Source organism: Seriola lalandi, unplaced genomic scaffold (assembly GCF_002814215.2).
Source record: "Seriola lalandi dorsalis isolate HSWRI2012SDOR001 ecotype SW California unplaced genomic scaffold, Sedor1 jcf7180002054400, whole genome shotgun sequence".
Classification (NCBI taxonomy): domain Eukaryota; kingdom Metazoa; phylum Chordata; class Actinopteri; order Carangiformes; family Carangidae; genus Seriola; species Seriola lalandi.
The window spans coordinates 484,614-509,216 of NW_019524953.1; the positions used below are offsets into that span (position 1 = coordinate 484,614).

Genomic DNA, 24,603 nt, shown 5'->3' on the forward strand with positions numbered 1-24,603 from the left:
GTTTTGTGTCTCTCTGCTGTCACTTTGTGGATGTTTTGCATTTGCACTTTATCACAACTTGAGCCTTATTTTTTTCAAGTTATAGGCATCACTGCCATTTGTAACAATATTTTCACTCAATACAGTAATTGCTAAGGTCTTAAGATGACCTACTGCACGTGACAGAGATCATGTGCAAGGACAGATTATTATGGGCACTTGGAGATAGAACTGAAAGTGTAGCCAGAGTTCAGTGGTTTAGATAATCAGGTAAAAACTGTTGGCTGGTTTACAACCTGTCGGATCATCTGACTGTTTCTTGCGCAGTTGGACTTCATTGTCGCTCTGTGTCTTCATGTTATCAGATCTCAGAAATGACTTGAGCACGCTGCTGCCATAATCATGGACAGGATGGCCGAGAGAGAGAGAGAGAGAGAGAGAGAGAGAGAGAGAGAGAGAGAGAGAGAGAGAGAGAGAGAGAGAATCAGAATCATCATCATCCTGTCATTTAAAAAAAAAAAGATATAAATCTAAAACCTGAAAGCTGTTTAAAAGGGTAGATTTGCCTTTCCATCACAGGTTCTGAATGCCAAAGACTCAATCTGCTGACGGGGGGAAGAGGGAGAGAGGAGGGAGAAAGAGGAGGGAGGTGGAAGAGCGGTAGAAAAAGCAAATGTCGAAGGAGAGAAGACGACTGAGCTCCTCACTGGCTTCAGATCAGCTGATAAGGTAAGAGCTCTGCTGCTCTCTGATCTGCAATTATTATTCATTAGTTTTATTTTCCTCACCACTCTTTCTTTCCTTTTTCTCTTCGGGGTTTGAATCTCTCGCTTTCAAATCATTTCTTTGCAACAGAATGGCAGTGAGTGAACTGGTGTGATCGTTTATTGGCGACACTGAAGGGGCAGATTTCTCCCAGCACAGTGTGGTGTCCATGTGCAGCTCCGCCACATCATTTTAATATTGCACTCAATCTGTTTGATAGATATTTGATGTTGTAACAGATTTTGATGGATTACAGCTGAGAATCATATACAGGAAATAACTAATGGGCTGTCTGTTCTGTTTGATAATTAATCATTACATATTCATCTGAGTTTGCACTGAGAGACTGGAGACTGGGAAAAGTCACAATTTTTCTAATATTTTGACATGTTTTAACTGTCTTCCTACTTCCTGTCGTATCTGACTTATCCATACACTGTTTTTCAGTGATTACACAAATACTGATGAAGTGACATTAACTGTAAAACATAGAACCAACAGATTCTATAATGAGAAAATGTTTGAGAACGGTCTTATCTCCTAACAAGGCCTGCAATGACACAAAACGACCTGCACATTAAACACCTTCCAAATCCAAACCACATCATTGGAGGACAGTTGGAGCGCAATATGGAAACTTAGGCCAAGTAGGACAAATTTGAGATTAGTTGCACCTTTGGGAATAAAAATCCTGTGTGACACGGGGACAGCAGTGTGGCAGAGCTGTGGATAAAAAGTCCTGAACAGGGTCAATAATCTCATAATAAATTTTAACCCAATACTTTGGTCATACAGGCCAAACATTTCTCTCCATCAGATTCTCTTAGCACTAAATTTGAAATACATTAACCCCCCCCATACAACCATCCATCCATTCATTTACATTATACCTAATGGATGGATGTTTCTTTCCAAAATCCAAGTCAAACTCCCTTTGAAAGGGAAAAGGAAATTAAATATTTTAGTGTTAGCTTTGGAATTTAACTTGGGACATTGAAACATTTTCCCACTTTTTCATAAAAATTATGAAAATCTCAGAATTGAACAACCTGAGCAGCAGGTTCATTGTCCTTTAAACCAGCGTAGGTTTTAAACCTGTGGTTGGTAACGAGTTTCCATTTATTTCTGCATGTTCTGAGGTTTTCAAGACAGAAGTTTTCTAGATCAAGACACTGTCCTCGTCCCACTTTGTCAGAGAGGAACATGTACAACAGATAAATGCCCAGAATGTGAAATCATTTAGGTAAACACCTGATAAGTGGAACAATAAAAAACACAAAGTTTCAGCATTTCTACAGCTGTTCATCGGTTTGCAAATGACAGCTATCCGCTGCTTCTGTCCAGTGAAATGGACAGAGGGACAATGGATCCATTCTCAGTGTGGTGTTCTGTCACCCATCTCTGTCCAGCACAATCCCAACACGCCCTCACCCACCCACACACCCGCTCACTCCCACACAGCTCTCTGCATCTAACATTGTAAAAGCATGATACTGTGTGTGTGTGTGTGTGTAAGAAAAAAACAGTTGTTGGACGATGTATTTATAAGGTACTTCAGTGGGTTTTTAAAGGTCCTGCACACGGCCTTTGAAGGATTATCTTTAAGAGTTGGCTCATTTCTAACTTGTTAAGGAAATCGAGAGCGTGGACAAAGGTTAGAAGAAACCAAACTGACTGACACGTTAAAGTCACCTTGTATTACAAACCGTGTCGTGCTGTTTTAACGGAAATGCCTGGGCGAGACAGGAAACGCAATTAATGTTCAAATGAGGACAGCAGACTTTCCTCAAAGATGTTTGTTCGTGCAAAAACAGATAAACATAACGTGTACTGAGCGTTTCAGCAAACAACTGATGACCTTTCTCCAGACGCGACAGTCGGCATGATAGAAGACAAAAATATTCTACCTGAGCAGATATCGAGCAGGTGGAAATACATCAGTTAATGCTGTGAAAGGCCATGAATTCATTCAGGGACAGGCCTGGTAATTGATCAGTAAATTGATGTTTGAGGGGTTTCTGAGTCGTGTGATGAGTTTTGACCCATCGTTCCTGGCTGCTGCCTTATTTCCATCACAGAAGCCACAGCTCACAATCTCAGTGTGGCTGGTCGAACTTGCTAAAAGCCACAAGAGCTACAACTGTGAGACAAAGGTCGAACAAGAGACAGAGACAAACGAGTGAGGGCAGAGAAAAGGGGATTGTTGTGATTAAAAGACAATTATCTGTGCACATCGACTTCCCAGTGTTGTGCGGTGTCAGGCTCGAGCTGAGCTGTTCTGTCCCAGAAGGCCTCGGGGAGACAATGGCTACTGTGTCCAGGAGGAGGGGAGGGGGGTGTGTTAACAAGTCTTGGGGTTTCATAGCACCGTGTAACTGTGTGAACACTCCTAATGCCACATTAAGGCTTAATAATGTGTTGTGTTTTTATCAATGTTAGTAGTAGGAAGGATGAGTCGGCAGGTTGATAGCTTAGCTGGCAGATACCTGCATATTTACAAGCATACTTCCCAGTTTGACGTCACTGCAGCCGCCTTAAAACGGTCAAACAACCATGTGGTGAAGTTGCAATTAGACCTTTTAAAACAGGTTTTAAATGAACCCCATCAGTAGAAAAATCACAATATCACCAGGTCCCCAGATTACCTTTAGATTACTGTGGCTTGTTGAATATGTGTTGAACATGTGGAGGGCTGAAGAGTCGTCAAGTGCAACTGTTAAGAAAAAAACTTCCCAGCTAAATTGATGTGTTTAAAAGCAGCTCCAGAGTGACATGAGTTCACTGTGTAGTTCACTGAGAGGGCATCAAGGAGGAGTCTGTAGTGTCTTCCATCACACAGACAGCGGAGATTGTTTTCATACACAACCCTGGCTTTACAGTGAGATGTAGTCAAGCCCAGCGATATTAAAACTAAAGTCAAATGAATCATTAAAGTAAAACAATTATTTTAGTTAGGTAAAGTACATTTGTACTCATTATGATTCTTGGACTAATCAGAACAAAGACAATTAAAACCAGATGACAAAGTTGGCTCGTGACGTTCATCTGTGAACTAACAGATGTCTGCATTGCCAGAAATGACAGCAACTAAATCTTAATAACAGGGATTTTCAATAATGACATCGTCACTTCTGTTACATTAGCACTAATGCTGCATTAATGTCACAACAGTAGTTTTTCAAATCACGACTCTGCAGCTTGTAAATACCTTTTACATCAACATCGAAGTCGTAATTACATCTGGGAAACTTTTCTGAATAATATAATCAATAATGTAAATATGGACGCTACACGTCGGCTAAACATCAAGTCAATCAGTGTCATTAAACCTAAATTGAATGGATATTTTTGTGCTTATTGTCATTGCAAGGTTTTAATCATCCCACAGCTTTGCAACCATGCGAACGACTTGAGGTGTCTTTCCCATCTGTCACCGTCCACCTCATGTTACATGAAGCAGGTGATGCTCATTTTGTGGCTGGGGCTTTTCAGTCTGTTACGTAACTTAAATCTGGAATATCTAATCTTTTTTTCAGTATCGCAGTGTGACGTTAAACTGCAGATTTGTGCTGAAGCAACAAGTGTGACTTTGTGTAATGAGCTGTATTAGAGTTTAGCTGTGTTTCAGCCCATTAAACCTTGATTATGAATACTGCATTTCTTTCATTCAGAGCAAAGCACAGTGTCACTTCCATCCAGTCTTCCACCTGTTGCCACCTGAGACTTGTGAAAATCATTGAGTAATTCATCCAGTTTTTATTTTCTATTTTGTGTGTGTGTGTGTGTGTGTGTGTGTGTGTGTGTGTGTTAAGCTTCTATAATGGCTTTGTAAGACAGTCCATACGCCGTCAGCTGCTGCTTTATTAGGCACACCTGCTTCTAGCTCTGCCATAACTTCTATCTTAACACAGTTTATGTTGACATTATCAGATATTGTGTAAATTTAATGATATATTTATTGCTGTCACTTAGTTAGTTACATTAGTTTATTTATATGCTGTATAAGAGGGAGAGAATATTACCTCTCAATATAATGGAGTCCAGCACAAAACATCAGTAACTATGACCTCAATGCTAAAAATGCTAAAACATAATTGAATTAACACCTCTGAACATTAGGCGTCATAAAAATAGACTTTATGGCAGAACCGTTATATTAGATTGCATTTCATTTTACAGCTTCACCGAATAAAGTGGCCACTGAGTGTATTTCAAATAAATTAACACTTTAACTGCATTACCACATGGAGGTTATGGAGACTTTGACAGCAATAAAAGTCGACATGATTTCTTAAATGACTTTCAAGTTCCTGCAGGTTGGTTTTTGTTCAGCGGTGCAATGACTGGAAACCAATGGACCAATGTGGAAGCTGATGGAAAACATTTACAAAATATTGGTCACTACGTCATGCTCTGAGCTGAAGATCTGTGGTCGCTGGTGTCAAACATGCACAAACATTGTTCTGCTTTTTAGTTTTTTCCAGCCTCTGATGTGATGCTTCCGCTGTTCAGTCTCAGAACTGTGAAAAATGTGACTAAAAGTCTAACAGGAGCTTTTAGCCCCCACACTGCTTTAATTCATCTGCTCATCCACATCACCCCCTCCCAAACTCACTCCCTGCCTTCTGGTACACTGACCTCAAAAACAAACAAAACAAAAAAAAAAAAAAAAATGTGGATGTGCACTCCATCAATCCAAAATGATCAAATATGCTCAGTTCCATCCAGCGTAAACCGAGGCCTCGGAGCTCAAAGCCTCACCCTTATTTGTTGGAGCGACGGGGAACAGTGTGGCCCTTTGTGGCCCCATGTGTATTTATGAATGGCTTACCCTCAGGGCCAAGCCTCAGAACAATGCTGCTATACTGAAGGACTGATTTTCATACGGGAGGGGTGATGGTGATGGTGATGATGGTGGCGGCAGTGGGGAAGGGGGGGAAGGGGGAAGGGGGGAGGGGGGGGCAGTTTATTCCCCACCGTTGGGGCTTGGTACAGAGAGTGGCGAGAGGTCTTGCGGGCAACAGGCTGCTGTGACGCTTTGCATGCGAGTGTCAGAGGGAAGGCTGCTGGCACTGCTCATACAGGAGGTGGTGAACGCTTGGAGATCACCTACACAGGTGAGGGGCAGCAGCTTTTCTCTGATTTTTCTTTTTCTTTTTCTCATGACACTGGGAGCTTGTTTGGAGTTGGAGATTTTTAAGCAAGAGGATGGAGATAAGGGAGGACAGAAGGAGGAACTAATGTAACAGTAATGATAACCAATAACCTCTAATGATGTTCTGTGAATTCCCTTTGTAAGTGAGCGGCAACAGTGGGGTGTTTATGATGCATTTGAATTTATTAATATCCCTGAGGGTCCATTGTTATTGATGCAACCAGATGTATTTATCTAGATTCCTTGTTACTTGAGTTATTTTTGTTCTTTAAGTTCAAACACGTACAGTCAGGGTGAGTGTGAGTGTTCATGGATGAGGTGATGAGTGAGCGAGTGAAAAGATTGGGAGTTGGATGAGTCACAAGTTAGACCTAGTTAGGTAATGAATATGTGTGTGTGTGTGTGTGTGTGTGTGTGTGTGTGTGTGCGCGCAGCGTGTTGAATATGTGCACGAGTGAACATGTTTTGGATGATGTGCGAGCCTGCACACATGAGTGAGTGAGTGAGTGTGTGTGTGTGTGTGTGTGTATTCGGTGGTTGGCGGGGGCTGCTAAAAGCCCAGCCAATTATTACTGGACAGATTTCACTGCCTGTGCCATTAGCACTGAGCCGTGTCTGTAATTGCCAGAGTGTATTACCACATCCAAACAGATATCTGATGCCAGGTAGAAAAGCCTCCGATTACACAGCCAACCATAACGGTTTTACAAGTAATTTAACTGCGTTATTCAATTGAGTGAAAGATATAGTTTCTTTAATGATGCTTTCACTAAAGCCACAGAGTTTCCCTTCATCTAAAGGCAGAAGTTTTACTGAGTAAAAAGAGGAAACAAATGTTTATTGCAGCGTCTCAAAATGGGAAAAAAAAAAATTGTTTCCTAAAAGTCAGTGTGGTGGTGGAGCAGTGAGCAGCACTGTAGTTGTGATTCTTAATTACGGCCGAATTGGTGAATTCGGAACAAGATCACATTGCCAAAAAGGCATAATCCCCCCGAGGGTAAGATAAATCATATCAGAGGTGTCACAGTTGATTTTCAGATTTTGATCTTTAATTATAGTTTTCCCTTTCGGCTGATTAATGTGTTCAGTAATAATCGATCGACCTGTGTAACAAGTTTCTCCATCTAATCAGACTTTCAGCGTGAGATTCAAGGCATTTTTTTTTTTTTTAGGTTTTAATTATAATGCATTGTCATTTTTGTCATGTAACAGTAGATAAATCCCAACTAGTAACCCTTCTAAACCTCACCGAAATCAGATCAGTGGTGATGGAGGAACAAAGGCTGGAAGATTTCTACTCACTTTCCCAGTTTAGGGAGCGTAGGGATGTGACCACGCTTTATTTTTCTGTGTGGCTGAACAGGTGACGGCTCTGTTTGTCGCCCCCTTTTGTTCAGAGCGGAAGGAAGAGCACTCTAATGATAGAGGAGGCCTGTGGCTCGCCATCTGCCCACTGGGCTGGGGATTGCCAGAGTCACCGGGTTTGCCAGGTAGAAAAGATGGAAATAAGCTATTGGTGCTCCTGCTCTCTTCTTGTGTTGGTGATCTGCCAAGTGAATCTCACTCTACAGTCATGCTCACTTGATGTGGTCTAGGTAAAAGACTCCTTTTACACTCGTTTTTTTAAAAATGAGATCTATATCTTTAGGTTTTGTCTGGAGGTTTGAAGTTCAAACCGAACGGGAAAAAGTGGCAGCTAAATGCTGAGTGTGGAAGATGAAAAATGGAAAAATATATTGTTCATCGGTACAAAATGATGCAGGAAGTGACACCCACTGATATAAAAATAACACCTCCAGCAAATCATAGTTACCTTGAAAGACTTCAGATAATAAGATAAACATGTCACAACAGCAACTGGAGAATAAAAAAACAGATGAATAGTGAGGATCAATAGTATCCTAAAATACTCCATACATCATGGGCAAGAAAAAACACTGCACTTTAGATACAAGAGTATTAACTGTAAGAGGCGAGCAGATAAGTCCAGTCTGAATCTGTCGTTAATGCCAGAACTCTGCAGCACCTCGGACAGACTGTGTGACTGGATATTGGCATTCCTGCATGTTTATGTTTTTCATATTGTGTGTGTGTGTGTGTGTGTGTGTGTGTGTGTGTGTGTGTGTGTGTGTAGTGCACTGCACTGGACTGGACTCATCGCAGCTCAGCGCACCATGTGTGGGAGGGGGAGCAGTCATGTTTTAAGACCATCTGCTCCTCTGAGTATTTTAGTGGGGGCCTTAGCTTGTGGTGGACCAACGCGCGTCACAGGCAAACAGCAAAGCGCAAGCTGTGAGTGGGCCTGTTCCGGACAAATTCCTCTAGTTTCACCCTGGCACAATGGGCAGTGTTCTGCATACAAGGTTCCCATTCTTTTTTGCCCCCCTAGTCCAAGAGCCAAGCTGCAGCTCTTGTGCATGAGCGGCAGATGATATTCACAATGAAAATGTTCTTCTTGGCACAGTTGACTGTTTGTGTGAGCAATTTCAATAATGCAAAATGACTCATAAAAGGTGTCGTGGCCTAATTTAGCAGAAATGATTGTTCAGACAGCATCTGTATCCCTGAAGCGTGATGTGCAATCACTGATCATGTTGAGGTTTGATTACCTCATATAATAGAAGTGGAAGTTCTGCACAAGTTGTGCAGAAAAGATCAATATGCACTGATGTACATTTAAATTACATGTCTTCAGGTCTAAACATTTTTTTATTGTCATTTCTTTTGTTTCCTCATTTCTTACTTTGAAAGCTTTTTTTTTAATGAGTTCTCTGTAAAGTTCCTATTTCCTTTTATCTTTGTGAAAAAAGGCCACAGAAACAAACGTGATGCAGTGTTCCTTATCTAAACGGTTCTGCTCTTGCACATTTAATGCACTCACACTGGATGTACAATGACCACAGTCCCAGCAGGACAATAGAGCAGGTTGAGCTTATGAGCGGCACAGAGGAGAATCAGAGGAAGGCCACATAGCTGCACACCCACACTGAGAAGCTTGCTGGCATGCCTTACGCTGCATTTGTGTAGGGGCTGGGGGAGGGGGGGTGGGGGTTGGTTATGGCATGCTGCGTATTCATTTGTACTCAGCTCCAGACCATCAATGCTGCATTCTCCTCTTCAGCTCGTCTCCAGACTGTTTACAGAGGGATTCCCTTGAGGTTATCCACGGCTCGGTCGATGCCATCACTTGGCCGGTGGCCTAACGGCTTTTGGATACAGTGACTCACACTACATGTAACAATGAGGATGGAGGAAAAAAAAAAAAGTTCCACTCTGGTAGACAAGTTGCCCTTGTTACTGTTATATGTAAACTAGGTGGACCGCTGTGTGGCTCCATGCTCCTCGCCTACAAACATTCCTCGGCAGGGAAAATAGTGGATCTGCATATGTCTGGAAAGATCAATCATCATGCCCCTTTTCTCCATTTCTGATATTCAAGTTTATCTGTGTGTGGCTTCAGGTTCAAACACTATCTTGAGTTTGTGTGATTTAAGCTTTTCAAACAAATGAACCTTTCTAAGATCAAACTCTGTATTTATTTACATAACCATATTCATCTCGCAAGTTCTACGTTCCTCCTACTCTCCGTATGTTGCTGTAACGCAGCCTTACTCAAAAATGATACTGAGTCATCATTCGCTCGCCCTGTAGCTTCTGCCCTTGTGTCTTGGCCACCATTAGCATGAGGAAGGTCAGCTAATGTCAACATGTTTTGCTTTGACCTCAGAGGGAAGTATGATCCAGGCCCAGGGTTCAAGGCATCGAGACACATGGGACGGCTCAGGGAAATGGTGGAACAGAGGAAAGGAATGCTGAGTGGGCCAAAGAACAGCTCCAGAAATGCCTGAACGCATATTCAGAGCTGCCCACGACACATGTAAACCAGAGCTCACACAGACTCCCTCTCTTCCCCTTCTCCTTGTCTCCTTCTAGCATCTCTCTTTATCTCCCTTTTCTGTCCGTTTCCCACAGAATCTGAGAGCTAAGATTCAGAGCAGGACGACAGACTCAGGGAGAACAAAAACATCAAGAAGAAGAAGAAGAAGAAGACGACGAAGTCAGGACTGAGAGGGACCAGGAGCCTGGTGCTGAGGCTGGTATGAGGCAAGTGTTTTGTGTGTGTGTGTCGCGTGTGTGTGTAAGTGTGCGCACGTATGCTCTGTGCTCTGTGCCAGCCGTTTGTCTGCGCCATCAATGAGGCCCGTTGTGGTTGGGGGTTGGTGGTGGTGTCAGTGGCCCTGCCTGGCCGCTCGGCCCTATTCTCTCCTGCTGTCGCTGATGCACGGCCTCTCTGCCTGGGCACACTCGCCCCGGCTCTTGGCCTTTTGTTGCAGTGCAGATGGTGGAGCTTGACACAACACTGGAGAAAAGTTAAGACTGTCACAGACTACAGTGTGGCATTATGGGCCAAGACGTTTCAAAGTGTGACCCCTTTTTCAATCTGAGATGTTTTTATAATAAGCATGTATGAGATGACAAGGTGAAAGGATTAGTGGGAGCGATGAACCTACAGAGAATTTTCATCCAACTCTGCAGCTCCCTTTGCTTTTGTGGAGCTTTGCAGCCAGTTTCAGCCCGGTGTTTATCTGTCTGTCTCTCAGCTTTACTGTCTCGGCTCACTCTCGTTGCTTTCTAAGCGTGATTTTGGGATGCAGGGGGCAGCTCTTCTCACAGCCTGCGCAGCACTTAATGGCAAAGACACGGTTAGCAACTGGATCAGCTAAAGAGCCAGATATTTCCTTCAGAATTTGGTATAGACCAAAAACAAGGCTAAAAGAGAAACAAATATTGGACTTATATTCACCAGCTGGGCAGAAATATGACTCCAGATAAATGATAATGTCGTTTCCTCGCACCTGGATAAGTAAATAAGCTAACTGTTTGCTAACAAGTTCACCACAAGATGATGATTTTGTGCTCACAGCTTTGGCCAGGACATTCACTTGTTGCAGGTGTAAAGATTAGTGGTGAATGGGAAAAGGAGAAGGCAGCTATTGGACAAGTAAACTTCCTTTTTGTGTTCAGATAGCTACGAATCTGAGACTATCTTGCTGCTGAACTGCATGATGAGCAGCGAGACAAATCAATGGCCTCTTACACTGTCAAAGCAACAGAATTTTTCCCTTCCCTCCATCAGAGAGGCTAAAAGTGGTCATGGATTCTCTGGGGGATGTTGGGATATGTTAATCACAGAGCTCAAAAGCACAATCCACTCTTAGGCCTGCCATCTGCACACACCGGCTGCTACAGCATGAGGCTAAATCCTCTGCTCCTCCTTCTGCAGTTATTAACTCTACATCCACTCCAAAGTAACAGTCGTTATGATATTAATGTACATTTTTATTTCTATATCACATGTAGATTTCCTTGAGAACAAATGAAATGCCAATTAGTGAATGAATATAACGGATAAATGACATTACATTATACTCATAAGTGTAAATAGATGAATTATTATTGTCACCTGCATCAGACTGCAGGGTGGGAATATGACCTGATGCTAACTAGCGAACGTAGCTTTCACAAGAAATTCAAGGAATATCAAATGTATAAAACACAAGCTCTGTTATCAGCTTGCAGGAGCATAAAACACAAACGCTGCTGCAAGGAAATATCAGGGGAAATCTCTCAAACACTTTAACTAGTGTGAATAAAAAACTTTTAATATTATTAGGTTACCAGTCAGTATAATTTAGCGATTAAATGGACCAATTAAAGATGTTTTAGAGATAATCTCAGCTGACTTGAAAGGTTGATGCATCATCTCCTATTGAAACTATGTTGCAGTGGGACAAAAAGCAGGAGCTCATCAGTCTGGAGCCCACAGGGGTCGGTCTGCCAAAATCAAAAGTTTTCTCATTATTATTTATTGTAATTCCAATACAGAAATTAGTATTTTGGCATTTTCGTGAAATATGAATATATTATAACATGCAGTATGCTGATTTTTTTTTATCTTGATTTAGTTGTGACTTTATGAGCAGTTCACTTGATGTAATTTTCTGTGGAGCGTGTTTGATTTTTGCTCAGTTGATAACAGTTTGATATTGTATCATGTAACACTGTGCGGCTGTAGTTCATGTGATTGTTTTAATCACACTTCAGCTGATAAGATGAATATGTTCAATATGTTAAGGCAATGACTGTAGCTGACAAAGGAGGCTCTTTATTTTAACACGATATGTTGATGATGTATGATGAATTTAAATTGCCCTTTTATTTCTTTGTACATTTTCTTTTTAGTTTGATGGAAACTTAACATTTCAGTATTTCTTAATTTGGATTTAAGACCCAGTAACAGAGAAGTCAACGTTAAAATGGATCCAAAACTGAAAGTTGATATTCCAGACTATAAAGGGAGTCAGTTAGAAGAGAAATAAACAACCACGACACAAATAGTGGTTAAATTTTCTTTGTGGTGAAGATCTGTAGGATTTCTGCAACAATAATTGGATGCTGCCGTGATTTTAAATGGATCATGCAGTTGCGTTCGCTCACGTATGTTGTCATCGGTGAATATTGTTATCGGTCCCTTCTCATACCTACTGATTCATTATTAGTACAGATAGTATCAGTAATCTAATGATGACATGATGTGTGGTGACTGGAGTTTGGCATCGTGTCAGAGCTCAGCCAACAGTGAGAGTCATTCATTGGTTGGACGATTACGTGTGGCAGCCATAATGCGTGACTCCACTGAGGGGGAGTAAACAGGTGCTGACTGACGCTGACGCTGTTTGTGTGTTTGTGTGACTTACTACAGCTCTGAGTGATGTCAGTGACTGATGATGCTGATGTCACTATTTATTTATTTATTTATTTTATTTTACAGAGAAGAAGGCTGTCGAGCTGTCAGGGTGTGAGTCAACACCCTCTAGTGGAGCCGCTGACAAGCTGTCCTGCTGAGCTTCTGCCTGTTTTTACCATCAGCATTTCAAGGTGAAACCACAGTCACACTTACAAAGTCACAAGACAGTTAACTTTTTTTAAAAGTTCACTTTTTAAAATCTTTTCACACAACAACCCAACATGTGGCCCAAACCATGAATAATTGTTTTTGTTGCTTTGACACAAAATGTATTTAGAGTAAAGTCACTTTTGATTTTAATCAGCCTTAGCAACAAGCAAAGATGCATATCTCCTGCTTAAGTAGAAATTACAATTTCAATATTAAAATCCCCCCCATCATATGATCTCTTCCATCCTTTCTCTTCTGGGCGCCGCTTTTTTGTTTGGTCTTGCTAAACATTATGCTGCTTGCCAACAGGTTGAAAAAAAAAAAAAGCTAGACATCTACTCATGCAAGTTATTACAAATGACAGGGACAGAGCTCAATAGACAAATTAGGATTTCCCAGAAAGCTTTACTTTGTAACTTTTTGGGAATAAAGTAACCAACTTAATTAAGTGTTGAGTAGAAATATTGTTTTTTTTGTATAGGACATGCTGTTTTGGAAAATTTCAATATGGGCAATAAAAATATAAAAGACTATGACTCAAAACTGTAAGTGTGTTGGGGCCTTTACAGCTACTGGGCCCCCGGTGCGGTGCTCTTGTTGCATCATTGATAGTTAAGCAATTGGTATGAATTGAGTCACAGAAACATTTTGAATATGTAGTAATATGTGTGATTCTTAGCTGTAGATGGTGTGTCTGAGTCATGCAGCAGCACCAATGCTGTAAAGTAGACTCTTCCTACCTTGATGATGCCTGTACTGTAAGTGACAGTGTCATCTGTTCCAGCGGTCTATGGTCCAGCGTTGAGCAGAGACCATGTGGTGTTTGGAGCTGCTCTTAACACTGCTGTTGATCGTCAACGGTAATAAAATTACTGTACCTCTTTCTTGTATGACGGCAGACATATTTTCCCTTCACACCTGGCACGTGTCACTATGTCGTAATCGTTATTCACTCAACACTTGTCTCTGATCTCCAATCAGACGCCAGCTGCCAGTGGAACGTTTGGGTACCTCGGGACATCTCGGCCATGACAAACTCGTGCGTGGTCATCCCGTGCACCTTCATGTATCCGTCCGGCATCAGGCCGTACCGGGGCATTCACGGTATCTGGTACTTCGGCCAACCCTACCCTCAACTCTTCCCTCCCGTAGTCTTCAAATCACGCACGGACGTCGTGCACGAGAGCTACAAGGGCCGCACCAAGTTGCTGGGTGACCTGCACCAGAGGAACTGCACTCTGCTCATCAACAACATCGGCACAGAACACTCAGGGAGATACTACTTTCGTGCTGACCTCGGCGGAGCCAACATGTACACATTCCCCGACTTCGCTGAGCTCAAAGTTCTCGGTAGGATAAAAGATCGGAAAGTGGAATATTGATTAACATGCAGCTAATGAAACAGAAATATAGTTTATAGCTGATAGTAAAATGACAATTCAATGTAAATATTAATAATAAATCATTTTTTAAAAGTTTTTTTCTTTCATTAATTAAACACAAACACTGAAATGATGTTTTACACCAAGTATAAGCAACAATTTATTCGTCTTTCAACTTTAACATCTTATATAATTAATGACCAGATTTGTTTGTTAAAGTTGTGTGATGAAATTTGACGGTTCAGTTTAAAAGATTTAACTTTCATAAAGGAATTAAACTAAAGAATCATTGTGTAAACAAAGTACATTTCCATTCATATTACTATGAGCCATGTGGCAAGTTTGTATTTTAAAGGAGATATTTCTGGGATCTTTCCGTTTAATCTGGAGAGGTTTTTGAAATCATATTGATTTGAACAATATTGTTATTCTAGCTCAACTTTGAGCTGCATCTCTGCATGAAAATAAAATGCTGCTTTACATATGCAGTTCCTGTAGTTATTATTAATCACATAAATCCAGTAATGTCTTTCTCTTCCTGTTCACCAGATCAACCTAACATTGATGTCCCAGAGGAGATTGTCAGTGATGAGAGTCTTGAGTTGACATGTTACGCTCCTGACAACTGCCCCGACTTGACTCCAGAGATCCAGTGGATGTACACCGACTACCTGCCCGACCCGGAGTTCTCTTCTGACTACCTAGAAGAGAGCAACACGGCGGTCCTCTCCAACACCCTCACCTTCACACCCAGACCCATGCACAATGGACAGCTCCTGGGCTGCAGGGTCTACTACCCCAACACCACACTGGTCTACGAGAGGCTCATCTCTCTGGACATCAAGTGTAAGTTAAAAAGCATCAAGATTACTGTATGTGTAGGTGTATTAATGATGCTTTCCCACCTCTTGTCTATAGTCTCAAAAAGACTGTGGTGTCTGACATGACATTGGAGGGCTCCAAGAACAGCAATAACGAATTGTTATCAAGCTAATTTCTTTCTTGAGTGGCTTCAGGCAATTAGACTGTCAGTTGGCCAAACTCAAACAGATCTGCCCCCATTTAAGCTCCAAAAAAGCTACAGGTGTTTCCAAAATTAAGTTTTAAAAACCGTGCAGCCAACACTACAGCTAGCTCGTCCGTCTATTGAGGCCAGGTGGAGCTGAGTCCCAGACATCCAGATGCAAATTTAAACATCTAAATGTTAACATCAGCATGCTAATACGCTCACAATAACAATGCAGGTACACTTGCAAGGCATAATGTCTACAGCGTTCACCGTCTTCATTCGGCATGTCAGAATGCTAATATTTTTATTTATTTTATTTATTTAATTTTTTATTTAATTTTTTAGCATAATAAGTCTGTGCTGAAGTGGCAGACCAACCAACTGAGAGACAGACTGACATTGCTATCCAGAGAACCATGCTGCTAGCACGCTGTAGCTAAAAGTCTAATTGGGTAAAATACAAGCAGACTCTTCATGTTTCCCTTCTGTTTGGCCATTGGCCTTTGTGCTAATCTGCTCAGGTTAAATAGCAGATTTTAAACTTTAGGTAGGTGAACCATGTGGGAAATGTAGCCGTATTATTCCAAGGGGCTGTGATTCCAGTTTGCATCAAGTATAGAAAAATGTGAACACACCGAATACATAGTTGACCCCACAAAGCCAAAACAAAAATATGATGCTGTTCTGCTTTTATGGACTATATTGTATGTTGACAAATCTGTTTCAGCAGGAAAGATCTAGTCATTTTTAAGTGGCAGTAATTCAGCGGTGTGGTGCTTGGAAATGAAATTGTCTATTTTCGTCGTCCTGCCAGATGCTCCGCGCTCGGTGTGGGTGAACGTGTCGTCAGAGGTGATGGAGGGCAGCTCTGTGATGCTGCACTGCGAGGTGGACAGTAACCCTCCCCCGAGGATCTCCTGGATGTTTGGAGACCAGGAGCTGCTGTGGGACACGGCGTCCAACATCTCGCTCTCCCTGGATGATGTGACACCTGCACAGGAGGGACTCTACACCTGCATCGGTGACAACGGTTACGGCATGATGAACACCTCACTCTACCTGGCTGTCAAGTGTAAGTCTCTTGAGACAGAAGCTGTGTCTCTACTCCATCTCATATACTGTGTACAATTAGCATGCAGGAGGGAATCGGGACACAGCAGGTTAGGTGATGTTTTAAAATGAGTTTGGATTGTACAATTAGCTTGATAAAGGAAACAATAAAGGAATAGTCCAGTGAATATCTTCCTGAAGCCTATATATTGCCACAATCCACATTATTTACTTTTTGCCGCTGTGAGTTTCTTTTTGGATTTCATTTTGCATTAGTAGAGACCTACAGAAAATGATCATCTGTATCTGCAGCTCCCCTCGGCTTTACAGAGCGTTATAGTGCATTTCAGCAACTTTATTGTTCTGATTCTGTCTCACCATTCACATAGCGTCATTTTCTGGCCGCAAGAGGCAGCTGTTGTCATCGAAGAAGCTCTGATAAACCCACTGTACAATACATGCTCAGAATGAAGCAGCAGACAGACACAGTTAGTGAGCAGTTGGTGAACATAATGGAGCATTTAGCTGCTAAAGAGCTGGATATTTCCCTTGGGAGTCTGTGGGGAGTTAAAAGAGAGTGAATAATGGATTTGCATTTGCCAGGTGGCCGGATGCACAACTTCAACTGAATGACAATGTTGCTCTGTGACTGCTGGATGTGTAAATAAGCAGCTGTTCACTGACAAGTTCGACCTGTCCACTTATAGGTATAATATGTAACTTTTCCACATTAAAATGTCTAAAAATGACTCGTCCTCTGTTCTATATTTTTTGAGTTGTGTACTTACAGTATCCCAATGTTTCCAGCACTTTTTAGAGAAATCTGTGATTTTAATCAAGGTAAATGTATGTTTCATTTGGATGCCTGTCAGTGTCATCATATACACTTTGTGCATGTGTCAGCATTGTGATTGCCTGCGAGAGGCGGTCAAAACTGACTTCTTATCCAGTTTAAGCCACATTTTTCCTTTCTTACTTTTTAACTATATATTTTATCTATGTTGAAAAGGTGAAAATATGTCAGTGTTGTTGCACAGCTGGTTTCTGCTGCCCCCAAGTGGCCAAAAAAAAAATGAAATGAAAGATTGCATTGTGTATTTTTTAATGATGTGAATGATGAAGCAACTTTTCCCAAATCTGAATAAGAAAAAAAAAACCAAAAAATAAATAAATTTCTCCACTTTTTGTTGCAGACCCTCCACGCGAGCCCCTGGTAAACGACTCTATGACGGTGCTAGAGGGCACCTCACTGGCCCTGCACTGCAGCACTCAGGGCAGCCCGGCCCCCACCCTCACCTGGCTTAAAGACGGGGAGCTGGTGGGCACCATCACCGCTGACGAGCTGTCGGTGCTGGAGATCATGGACATCACACCGCAGGGAGACGGACAGTACCGCTGCCTGGCTGAGAATGAGCACGGCCGAGCCAGCAGCTCCCTCAACATCACTGTTGAGTGTGAGTGCTTCACTGTTTTGTATTTCACTCAACAGCTGTGCAAAGACAAAAGAATGAAGAATCACAGCATAAAGTGTTATGATCGTTAGAAGTACAGTTTTCTACTTATTATAATATTGAACTTGCAGAATCTCACAAAACACCTTAGTTCCACTGAGTAAATAAGATTTTTTTTTTTTTTTTTATTAATGCTTAAGAAAAATCATTTTTCATCTTCACTGTGCTGCGTCCGTTCAACAGATGCCCCAGTCCTTCTGGAGGAGTCAAAGTGCACGGTGGTGAGGGAGGGTGTCCAGTGTGTCTGCATGGCCACAGGAAACCCTGAGCCCACCATCGAGTTCTACCTGCCCGACCTGAACATCACCATCAATGAAACAGACGGCCGGTACAACTTCTACACACACACAGACGGTCACACCTCCACAGGCATGATCAAGCTGCGGGAGAAAGGAGAGAGGGTCGATAACGGCGGCCCCGCCGTCAACGTCCACTGCAGCATCTACAATATGTACGGAAGAGAGAGCATACTTCTGGAGCTACAGCAGGAGAGTGAGTAGAAAACAACGGGGTCAATAAACTGATTCGTTTGATAAAATAATATCAGAATTTCCTCCTCTGATGATATTCTACATTTTTCTTACTGTTGGAGACCAACAGTGACTTGATCCTGTTCACTACTAATGTCTGTCGCAAAAGCTACATACGCATCACGCTTTCGTACTGGGTGACATTGCAATGAACATGGGCACCGTAGTTTATTTTGAGTCGATCTTATTTACACTCTTCAGCTGCTGTGAATTAAATGTGTATTGATCCACAGCAGAAAGTAGTCCCAAATTAAATGCACAGTTTCCTCCTGTTTGAATAATGTCTGCTAAAGACTGCAGTACCCAACCATTTCAGGAAGTTAAATGTTATGTACTTAATTAAAGATTTACATCTTACACAGGAGTTTACATAGGATGGACTTTTGGCCCCTATTTGTGTGTTTGGTCTGAACGCATTGTTGGTTTTGGTCTTTTAATGAGATTCATGGGATCGTGTCAGTGAGAAAAACGTAAATTAGCATTAGCTTCATCTTTTAAAGTCTTTCCTTTTCAGAAAAATACATGATGGAAGTTAAAAACTTCCACAAACTGATGCAACCATGCTGTAATTAACTGAACAATGCCTTATTTTTTGGTTCAAGATGGGGGTTTTGCTGTAAAAAAGTCTACAGTCCCTATGCAAATTCTTTCTTTATATATGGTCTTATTACACTGTGTAGTTACATGACAAAATGTTGTCAAAGTGTGCAGTTTTTCTATGTGCAGTTAAAAATGTTAATCCATAATTAAGTGGTATGACCTCATTTTTCACTTTGATCACCTTTATTTTCAGAAAAGTACATGATGGCAGTTATAGTTGGCACCATTGGAGGAGTGGCGGTCATAGCCTTCATCATTGCAGCAGTGAGATACGTTGGCCACAACAACAAGAAGTGAGTATCAGTGTCCAACTAATGGAGAGGCCAATGCGAGGCAGAAGTAGTAATTTTCCTCACTAAGCATTTTCTGAAATCCAAGGAAACACTTAAGCCTAGTCATCCATTCTAAAACACATTGATGCACATTGTATATGAGTGAATGTGGGACTGATGTGGATGTGAGAATCTTTTCTCCAGAGCAATTTCAGCTTATTTGCAACGACAAGTCCCTGTTGAAATCCTTGGAGATCCACATTGGCTGCCTTGTGGAGTGGGTTAGCAAGCTGGACTAACCTTATATTTTGCAGGCACGATTCCCTGCTCTGACACTGCTTCTGTATCCTTGACCTGCTATGCTAAATACAACCCAGGTAGCCCTCTTAACCAAGGTGCTTTATTTTAGCCTCAAGGCATATTTGGACCCCCAAATTTTGCAAGCTTTCTCTGGCAAATCACCCCTGAAGTGGGTGTGAGCTCAGCGACTAAACCCATGAAATAACCACGTCACTCACAGCCACAGTTGGCCTCCAGCATAACCTTGCAGAGCTTGTTGTTTTAAAATGGATGCCCAGGCTTGGCGTGTCGCCCTGCGTTAGTGGCAGTCGAGACCGAGTCTGATTATGTGACTCCGTCCCCCAGAGAGAATGGCAACCCTAGGCAGGACGTGGTCCTGGAGAACCCAGCTTTGTACTACAGCGCAGTCAAGAAGGACAAACAAAATCTGAGGAAGAAAGTGGTGAGACATGCCGGTGTCAATGATTATGATTATAATGGAAGATGGGTTGGATGACCATTCTCAAGTTGTTTGGGGTTGTATTTTTGTGTAATGAAACAAGTCTTAAATTATGAGACCCCATTTTGACCTCTGAACATGAGGAAATAGAAGGACTCTCTCCCACAAGCAGTCTATTAGCTCCAACATGACCTTTCCAAACACTGTTTTCTCTTGCTTTCATTGCTTCTCTGCATTTTTTCTGTCTGTTTTTTCTCTCCCCTAACTCTTGCACAGCTTAAGACAGAGCTGTTGGGCTCAAAGTTTAACTCCATTCTAGAGGAGACTACGGTAAGGTTCCTAAACAAATCCCCATAAAAAGCACAAGCCTCAGTGACAGATGCATCTCCTCGCATATCAGCTTCTGTGTTCTGTACACTGCCATTTGTTTCCAGAACTGCCTTCTGCATGGCTGCCTCATTGCTAACACAAACTGCCCAACTAACAGGAAACATCTCAGTCTCCTTGTCAGTATGTCGACCAGTAACCGCTAACATCTTTTCTTTATGGTGTCTGTCATCTGTGGTGTCGCTGGCACCTCGCCAGTGATTTGTGCCGCTCATCGGTCCTTCTGTCTGCAGGGAGAAGACGGGGATTATCAACCTGTGGGCTCTATGGCAGGACTGGAGAGGCAAGAGCTGAATTACGCTGCTCTGGAGTTTATTGGGGCCAGGCCCAGGGAGGGGGCCTCGGGGAGGGGGGATGACGGCAGCAACTACACGGAAATCAAAGCCAAATGAATCGCGATCCTTCCCTGATCCCTCGGCTATGCGAGACGCAGTGGCAGCCCCGTATCACACACATCCTCTGCCCCATAAACTGTATAATAACCCCCCATCACCTACTGGATTTCACTCTGCATATGATGACTCCTTGTTTCTCATTTCTTCAGATTTGTCACATATAACATATCATTCGATGCCAGTACTCCCCCCGCCCCCTCATGCTGCCCCTCCTCCACGGGATGCCCCTTCATTCGCCACCGTTTGGAAAAGCTGGTACTGTTTGGGTCAGAGCACGACCCACTGGACAATATATAAGAAATTATTTAAATTTCTAGCCTCAGTTGTAATACATGGGCTCTAAAACATGCAGTGTTAACAAGCGACCATGATTTTGTTGCTTTCTCCATATGCTCTCTCATTGTGATTGTTGATGTTAATGTCAAATGACAGACATCTGAGTGCTTGCATCATCACACTATTTGCTCTTGTAACTGTCACTGTGTCTGCTGCCAGTCGAAGCGTCGGGGCAAGGAGTAACCGTGCTTTTTGTTCTCTTATCTTTGTGCGAGTCTGCTGCCTGAGAGCGACCCCTCTCCTCTCTTTCCTTTGGTTAATTACATCCCAAGAGAAGATAACCGGCTGAGGAGGGACATGGAAACGCATCTCAGAATCTTGTTTCCAAATAATTGCATTTAATGTGTGCTGTGACGCAGTAGCCTCTCATAATAAATGGAAAAAAAAAATGTCACCATCACTTTTGAAAATAATTGAAGAGGTTTTGTAAATTTAAGTGATACACTGTATGAGTCTGAAAAATGTCACAGTTTCTTTCCAGTATCCAACTGTAGAATGTGTTGAGTTTTTTTCTTTTTTATTTCTTTTTTTTTCTGCACTGTGGCCAACGCAAAATGTCTGTCTCATCTTCTTCTTCCCCCTAAGGCATGGGGCCTAGCTCTGTGATTGATCTGGAAAAAACAGACCCAAAGCACATCATTCTTGCGCCTGAGCGGCCAAAGTGTTATCTCTTTTAGACAATGTGTGTGTGTATACGTGTGTGTGTGTGTGTATACGTGTGTGTGTGTGTGTTCATATTGTGCTGAAAGATCACAGGACATTGATCTCTGGGGTCTTTGGAGAAGTTCGAGCATCACTTCACTTGAGAAGCTGATGCTTTTTTTCTTTTTTCTCGCAGGGTTGTATCAGATGTTTGAATGACAAAAAGTGACGCTGACTTGCCAGCTGGTTGTGCTATTCAAAGATTTTTGATCAACCCATGATGTAATATCAAAGCTCACTAATAGTCTAACTTGATAATGATGGTGTCAATAATATATTAATAAGATGTATATTGATAGGGGAAGGGATGTCAGTACACACAGTAAATACCCCGCATGAGTCTTTGGCCAGCAGGCACACGTTTGAGTATTGAACTATGAAGAAAAGCCAGTGTGCAGCACGTCATTCAACCACTCTGACTGAATGCTGTCTTGATATAAGCTTAGAAAACAGCACCCAGCCTCTAACTAGTGTTCACTACAGTCAAAGTCAAATCAGAGGCAGTGTTTATAAGCAGGGACTTACCTTATTATTCACTGTGATTGCAGTCGATTTGAAGTGTAATATCTGCTGTGTTCACTATGAACCATTAAAGGGGAACCACAGCAATTTATTACTGCACTTCTACTAAATTGGGTGACAGACTTTTAAAATAATGGTCAAGATTGAAGCAAGTCCCCAGTATGGGGTTAAGCTCCAATATCGCTGGATCCTACATTACTCGTAATGCAGCTAATAGCATCTTTTCATTAAACACCTCCCTGCAAGGTAAACGCCCACGTTTTTCAAACTCCATGCGCCTAGTTTTGAACTCTGCTGTCTGTTATAAATTTGTAGTCTCCAAGCTCAGGTATAGATAACGCAGGATTTCTTTTCCTAGACGTTATAAAGTTATCCCAGAGCCACAGAGGACATTACATGACTGTTTTCACAGTTTACTCCACTCTGCTTCTTCCACTTTGGATCACATCTTTCAGGACATTTGTCTCTTTTTTTTTCTCAAAAGTGCTTAAAAATAGCTGATAGACACACTGCAGCCTTAACTGACTCACATGATCTCTCATTTTAAATAAGACAACTGGTAGTGATTTATTGTAATTTTTAATGGATCTGTTTTCACTTCTATTCAGTTACATATGTTGTGGAAAAGCTGATGTCTACTGTTTGTTGTATGATGGATTATTTTAACATTGTAAGTCATGATAAATAATTTTTTTGTCTAAATGAATCGTGAAAAAACAATGACCCAGTCAGTTTTGATTTCTAAAATACTAGTAAGTAACAGCTGTAGTTTGACTTTCCAACATCATTTACTTCATTGTGTTGGAAATCAAATATGCAACTTGTCCACTGATTCTCCCCTTTGCAACACACATTGTTACACTGCATGTACTGATGTCGATAGAAGGCTCAAGTGGGAAGTAAAATCTAGTGGGAGGTGTGCAATCATCTCCTCATGAAGCCTGAAATTACTTTTGATACACATGCTACGACGAAGGCTTTATAAATTTATTATGAAACAACATCGTACTGCGGCTGCCTCATTTAAAATTATAGATTGAGTTCATCAAGGCAGTGGCATGTCTCTGTGAGCTGTTTCTAATTGGTTTAACAAGCAGTATGATTTTAAGACACAGCAAAGGCCTCAGATTGTTGTAGCTCCGTATGGGCAGAGACTGTTCATAGGCAGCAATGGCAAAATGAAAACAACAAAATTACACCATGAGGTCTCCTTAAGTTTACGCTGTTCATATAAATAAACCATGTTGATGAAGCCTCATGTTGCCTCTGACACAGGGCAAAAAAAAAAAGAAGAAGATAAGGATAGTAGTATACAGGACAGTTTTTCTGACATGACACTACCCATAATGCTTTGTGGTGTGGGGTATGTAAAGTGTGTAAACTGGAAGTGGAAGATCTGCCATCTCTCTTACCAGATGCTCATCAGTTTTACTCTATGTGATAACTGTAATGATTTTAACCTGCAGCTCAGAGAAGACACCACTGTCACTGTTTCAGTAACAGTCAGTTTCAGTCACATTAGAGTTAATGTTGGTAACTGGTGACTTGGCTGCATGTTTCCATCTCATGTCTTTATTAACATAATGTCTTCAGAAAGAATCAAGTCATCTTTGAAATATATCAAACATGGAGAGTGCAGACAGTCGACACTGTGATAAATTAGACTGAAAATGTCAGAATTTAATACTAAAGATAAAAAAAAAAGAAAAAACCTGAGCCGGTCAACAAAATGTTTTGGTTCTTAATACAAAAAGCTTGGTACCAGTTTCTTTGAGCGTTGAACACTTGAAGTCAAAACAGGTTAAAAATGCAGTTCTCTGTGCATGTAAACAAAGCCAGTGTCAACCAGCTGTTTTGGATCATATTAAGCTTTTATTAAGACATTGTTCAGTTGACTTGATGTTGGAGGGTTTCAGATACAGTGCGCTGGCTTGCATTCTTAAATTGCCTGTATGCACAAAGTCAGTAATTAGTTCCTGTCTTCAAAATGCCTCATGGGGGGGATTTATTTTTTATTTATTCTTTTTTTTTTTAAAAAGTAAAAATATGAAATAAGTCTTACCTAACCTTTTGGCAGTGTGTTGTAAAGCAAATCTGTATGTACTATTCTTTGTGGTGATCATAATTATTATTATGGAGCGTTTTTTTCTACATATATGATTGACACAATAATTCAGATCAGGGTTTAGCAATTTCTCTGCAAATTAGCGCTGTTAATGACAGTAGGATTTTCTGCAATGATGTACTGTGCTTGCTCTTTTGTTTTAAACAACTCCTTCACACCTCAAGCAAAATCATCTGTCTTCAGTTC

General features: G+C 41.6%; 1 protein-coding gene across 4 annotated transcripts; it reads left to right on the plus strand.

The window, feature by feature from the left end:
* The first annotated feature begins 607 nt into the window (after positions 1-607).
* mag (myelin associated glycoprotein) lies at positions 608-23,012 on the plus strand. Of its 4 annotated transcripts, none has more exons than XM_087174955.1 (13): positions 608-708; positions 9,872-10,003; positions 12,732-12,838; positions 13,642-13,717; positions 13,839-14,207; positions 14,789-15,085; positions 16,063-16,320; positions 17,492-17,752; positions 17,993-18,301; positions 19,133-19,232; positions 19,857-19,953; positions 20,227-20,280; positions 20,571-23,012. In XM_087174955.1, the coding sequence occupies exons 4-13, from the start codon at positions 13,672-13,674 to the stop codon at positions 20,727-20,729; spliced, it is 1,950 nt and encodes a 649-aa protein (XP_087031081.1). In that variant the 5' UTR covers positions 608-708; positions 9,872-10,003; positions 12,732-12,838; positions 13,642-13,671; the 3' UTR covers positions 20,730-23,012. The 4 variants fall into 4 exon arrangements, with proteins under 4 accessions (XP_087031081.1, XP_087031080.1, XP_087031082.1 ...); XM_087174954.1 differs by lacking the exon at positions 608-708 and adding an exon at positions 5,756-5,861; XM_087174956.1 differs by lacking the exons at positions 608-708; positions 20,227-20,280 and adding an exon at positions 5,756-5,861.
* The last annotated feature ends 1,591 nt before the right edge of the window (positions 23,013-24,603 follow it).

Coding starts and splice junctions, on each gene's coding strand:
- mag (XM_087174955.1), top strand. CDS start 13,672: ATGTGGTGTTTGGAGCTGCTCTTAACACTGCTGTTGATCGTCAACG. Junction 13,718..13,838: donor ACTGCTGTTGATCGTCAACG/GTAATAAAATTA, acceptor ATCTCCAATCAG/ACGCCAGCTGCCAGTGGAAC. Junction 19,954..20,226: donor AAAATCTGAGGAAGAAAGTG/GTGAGACATGCC, acceptor ACTCTTGCACAG/CTTAAGACAGAGCTGTTGGG.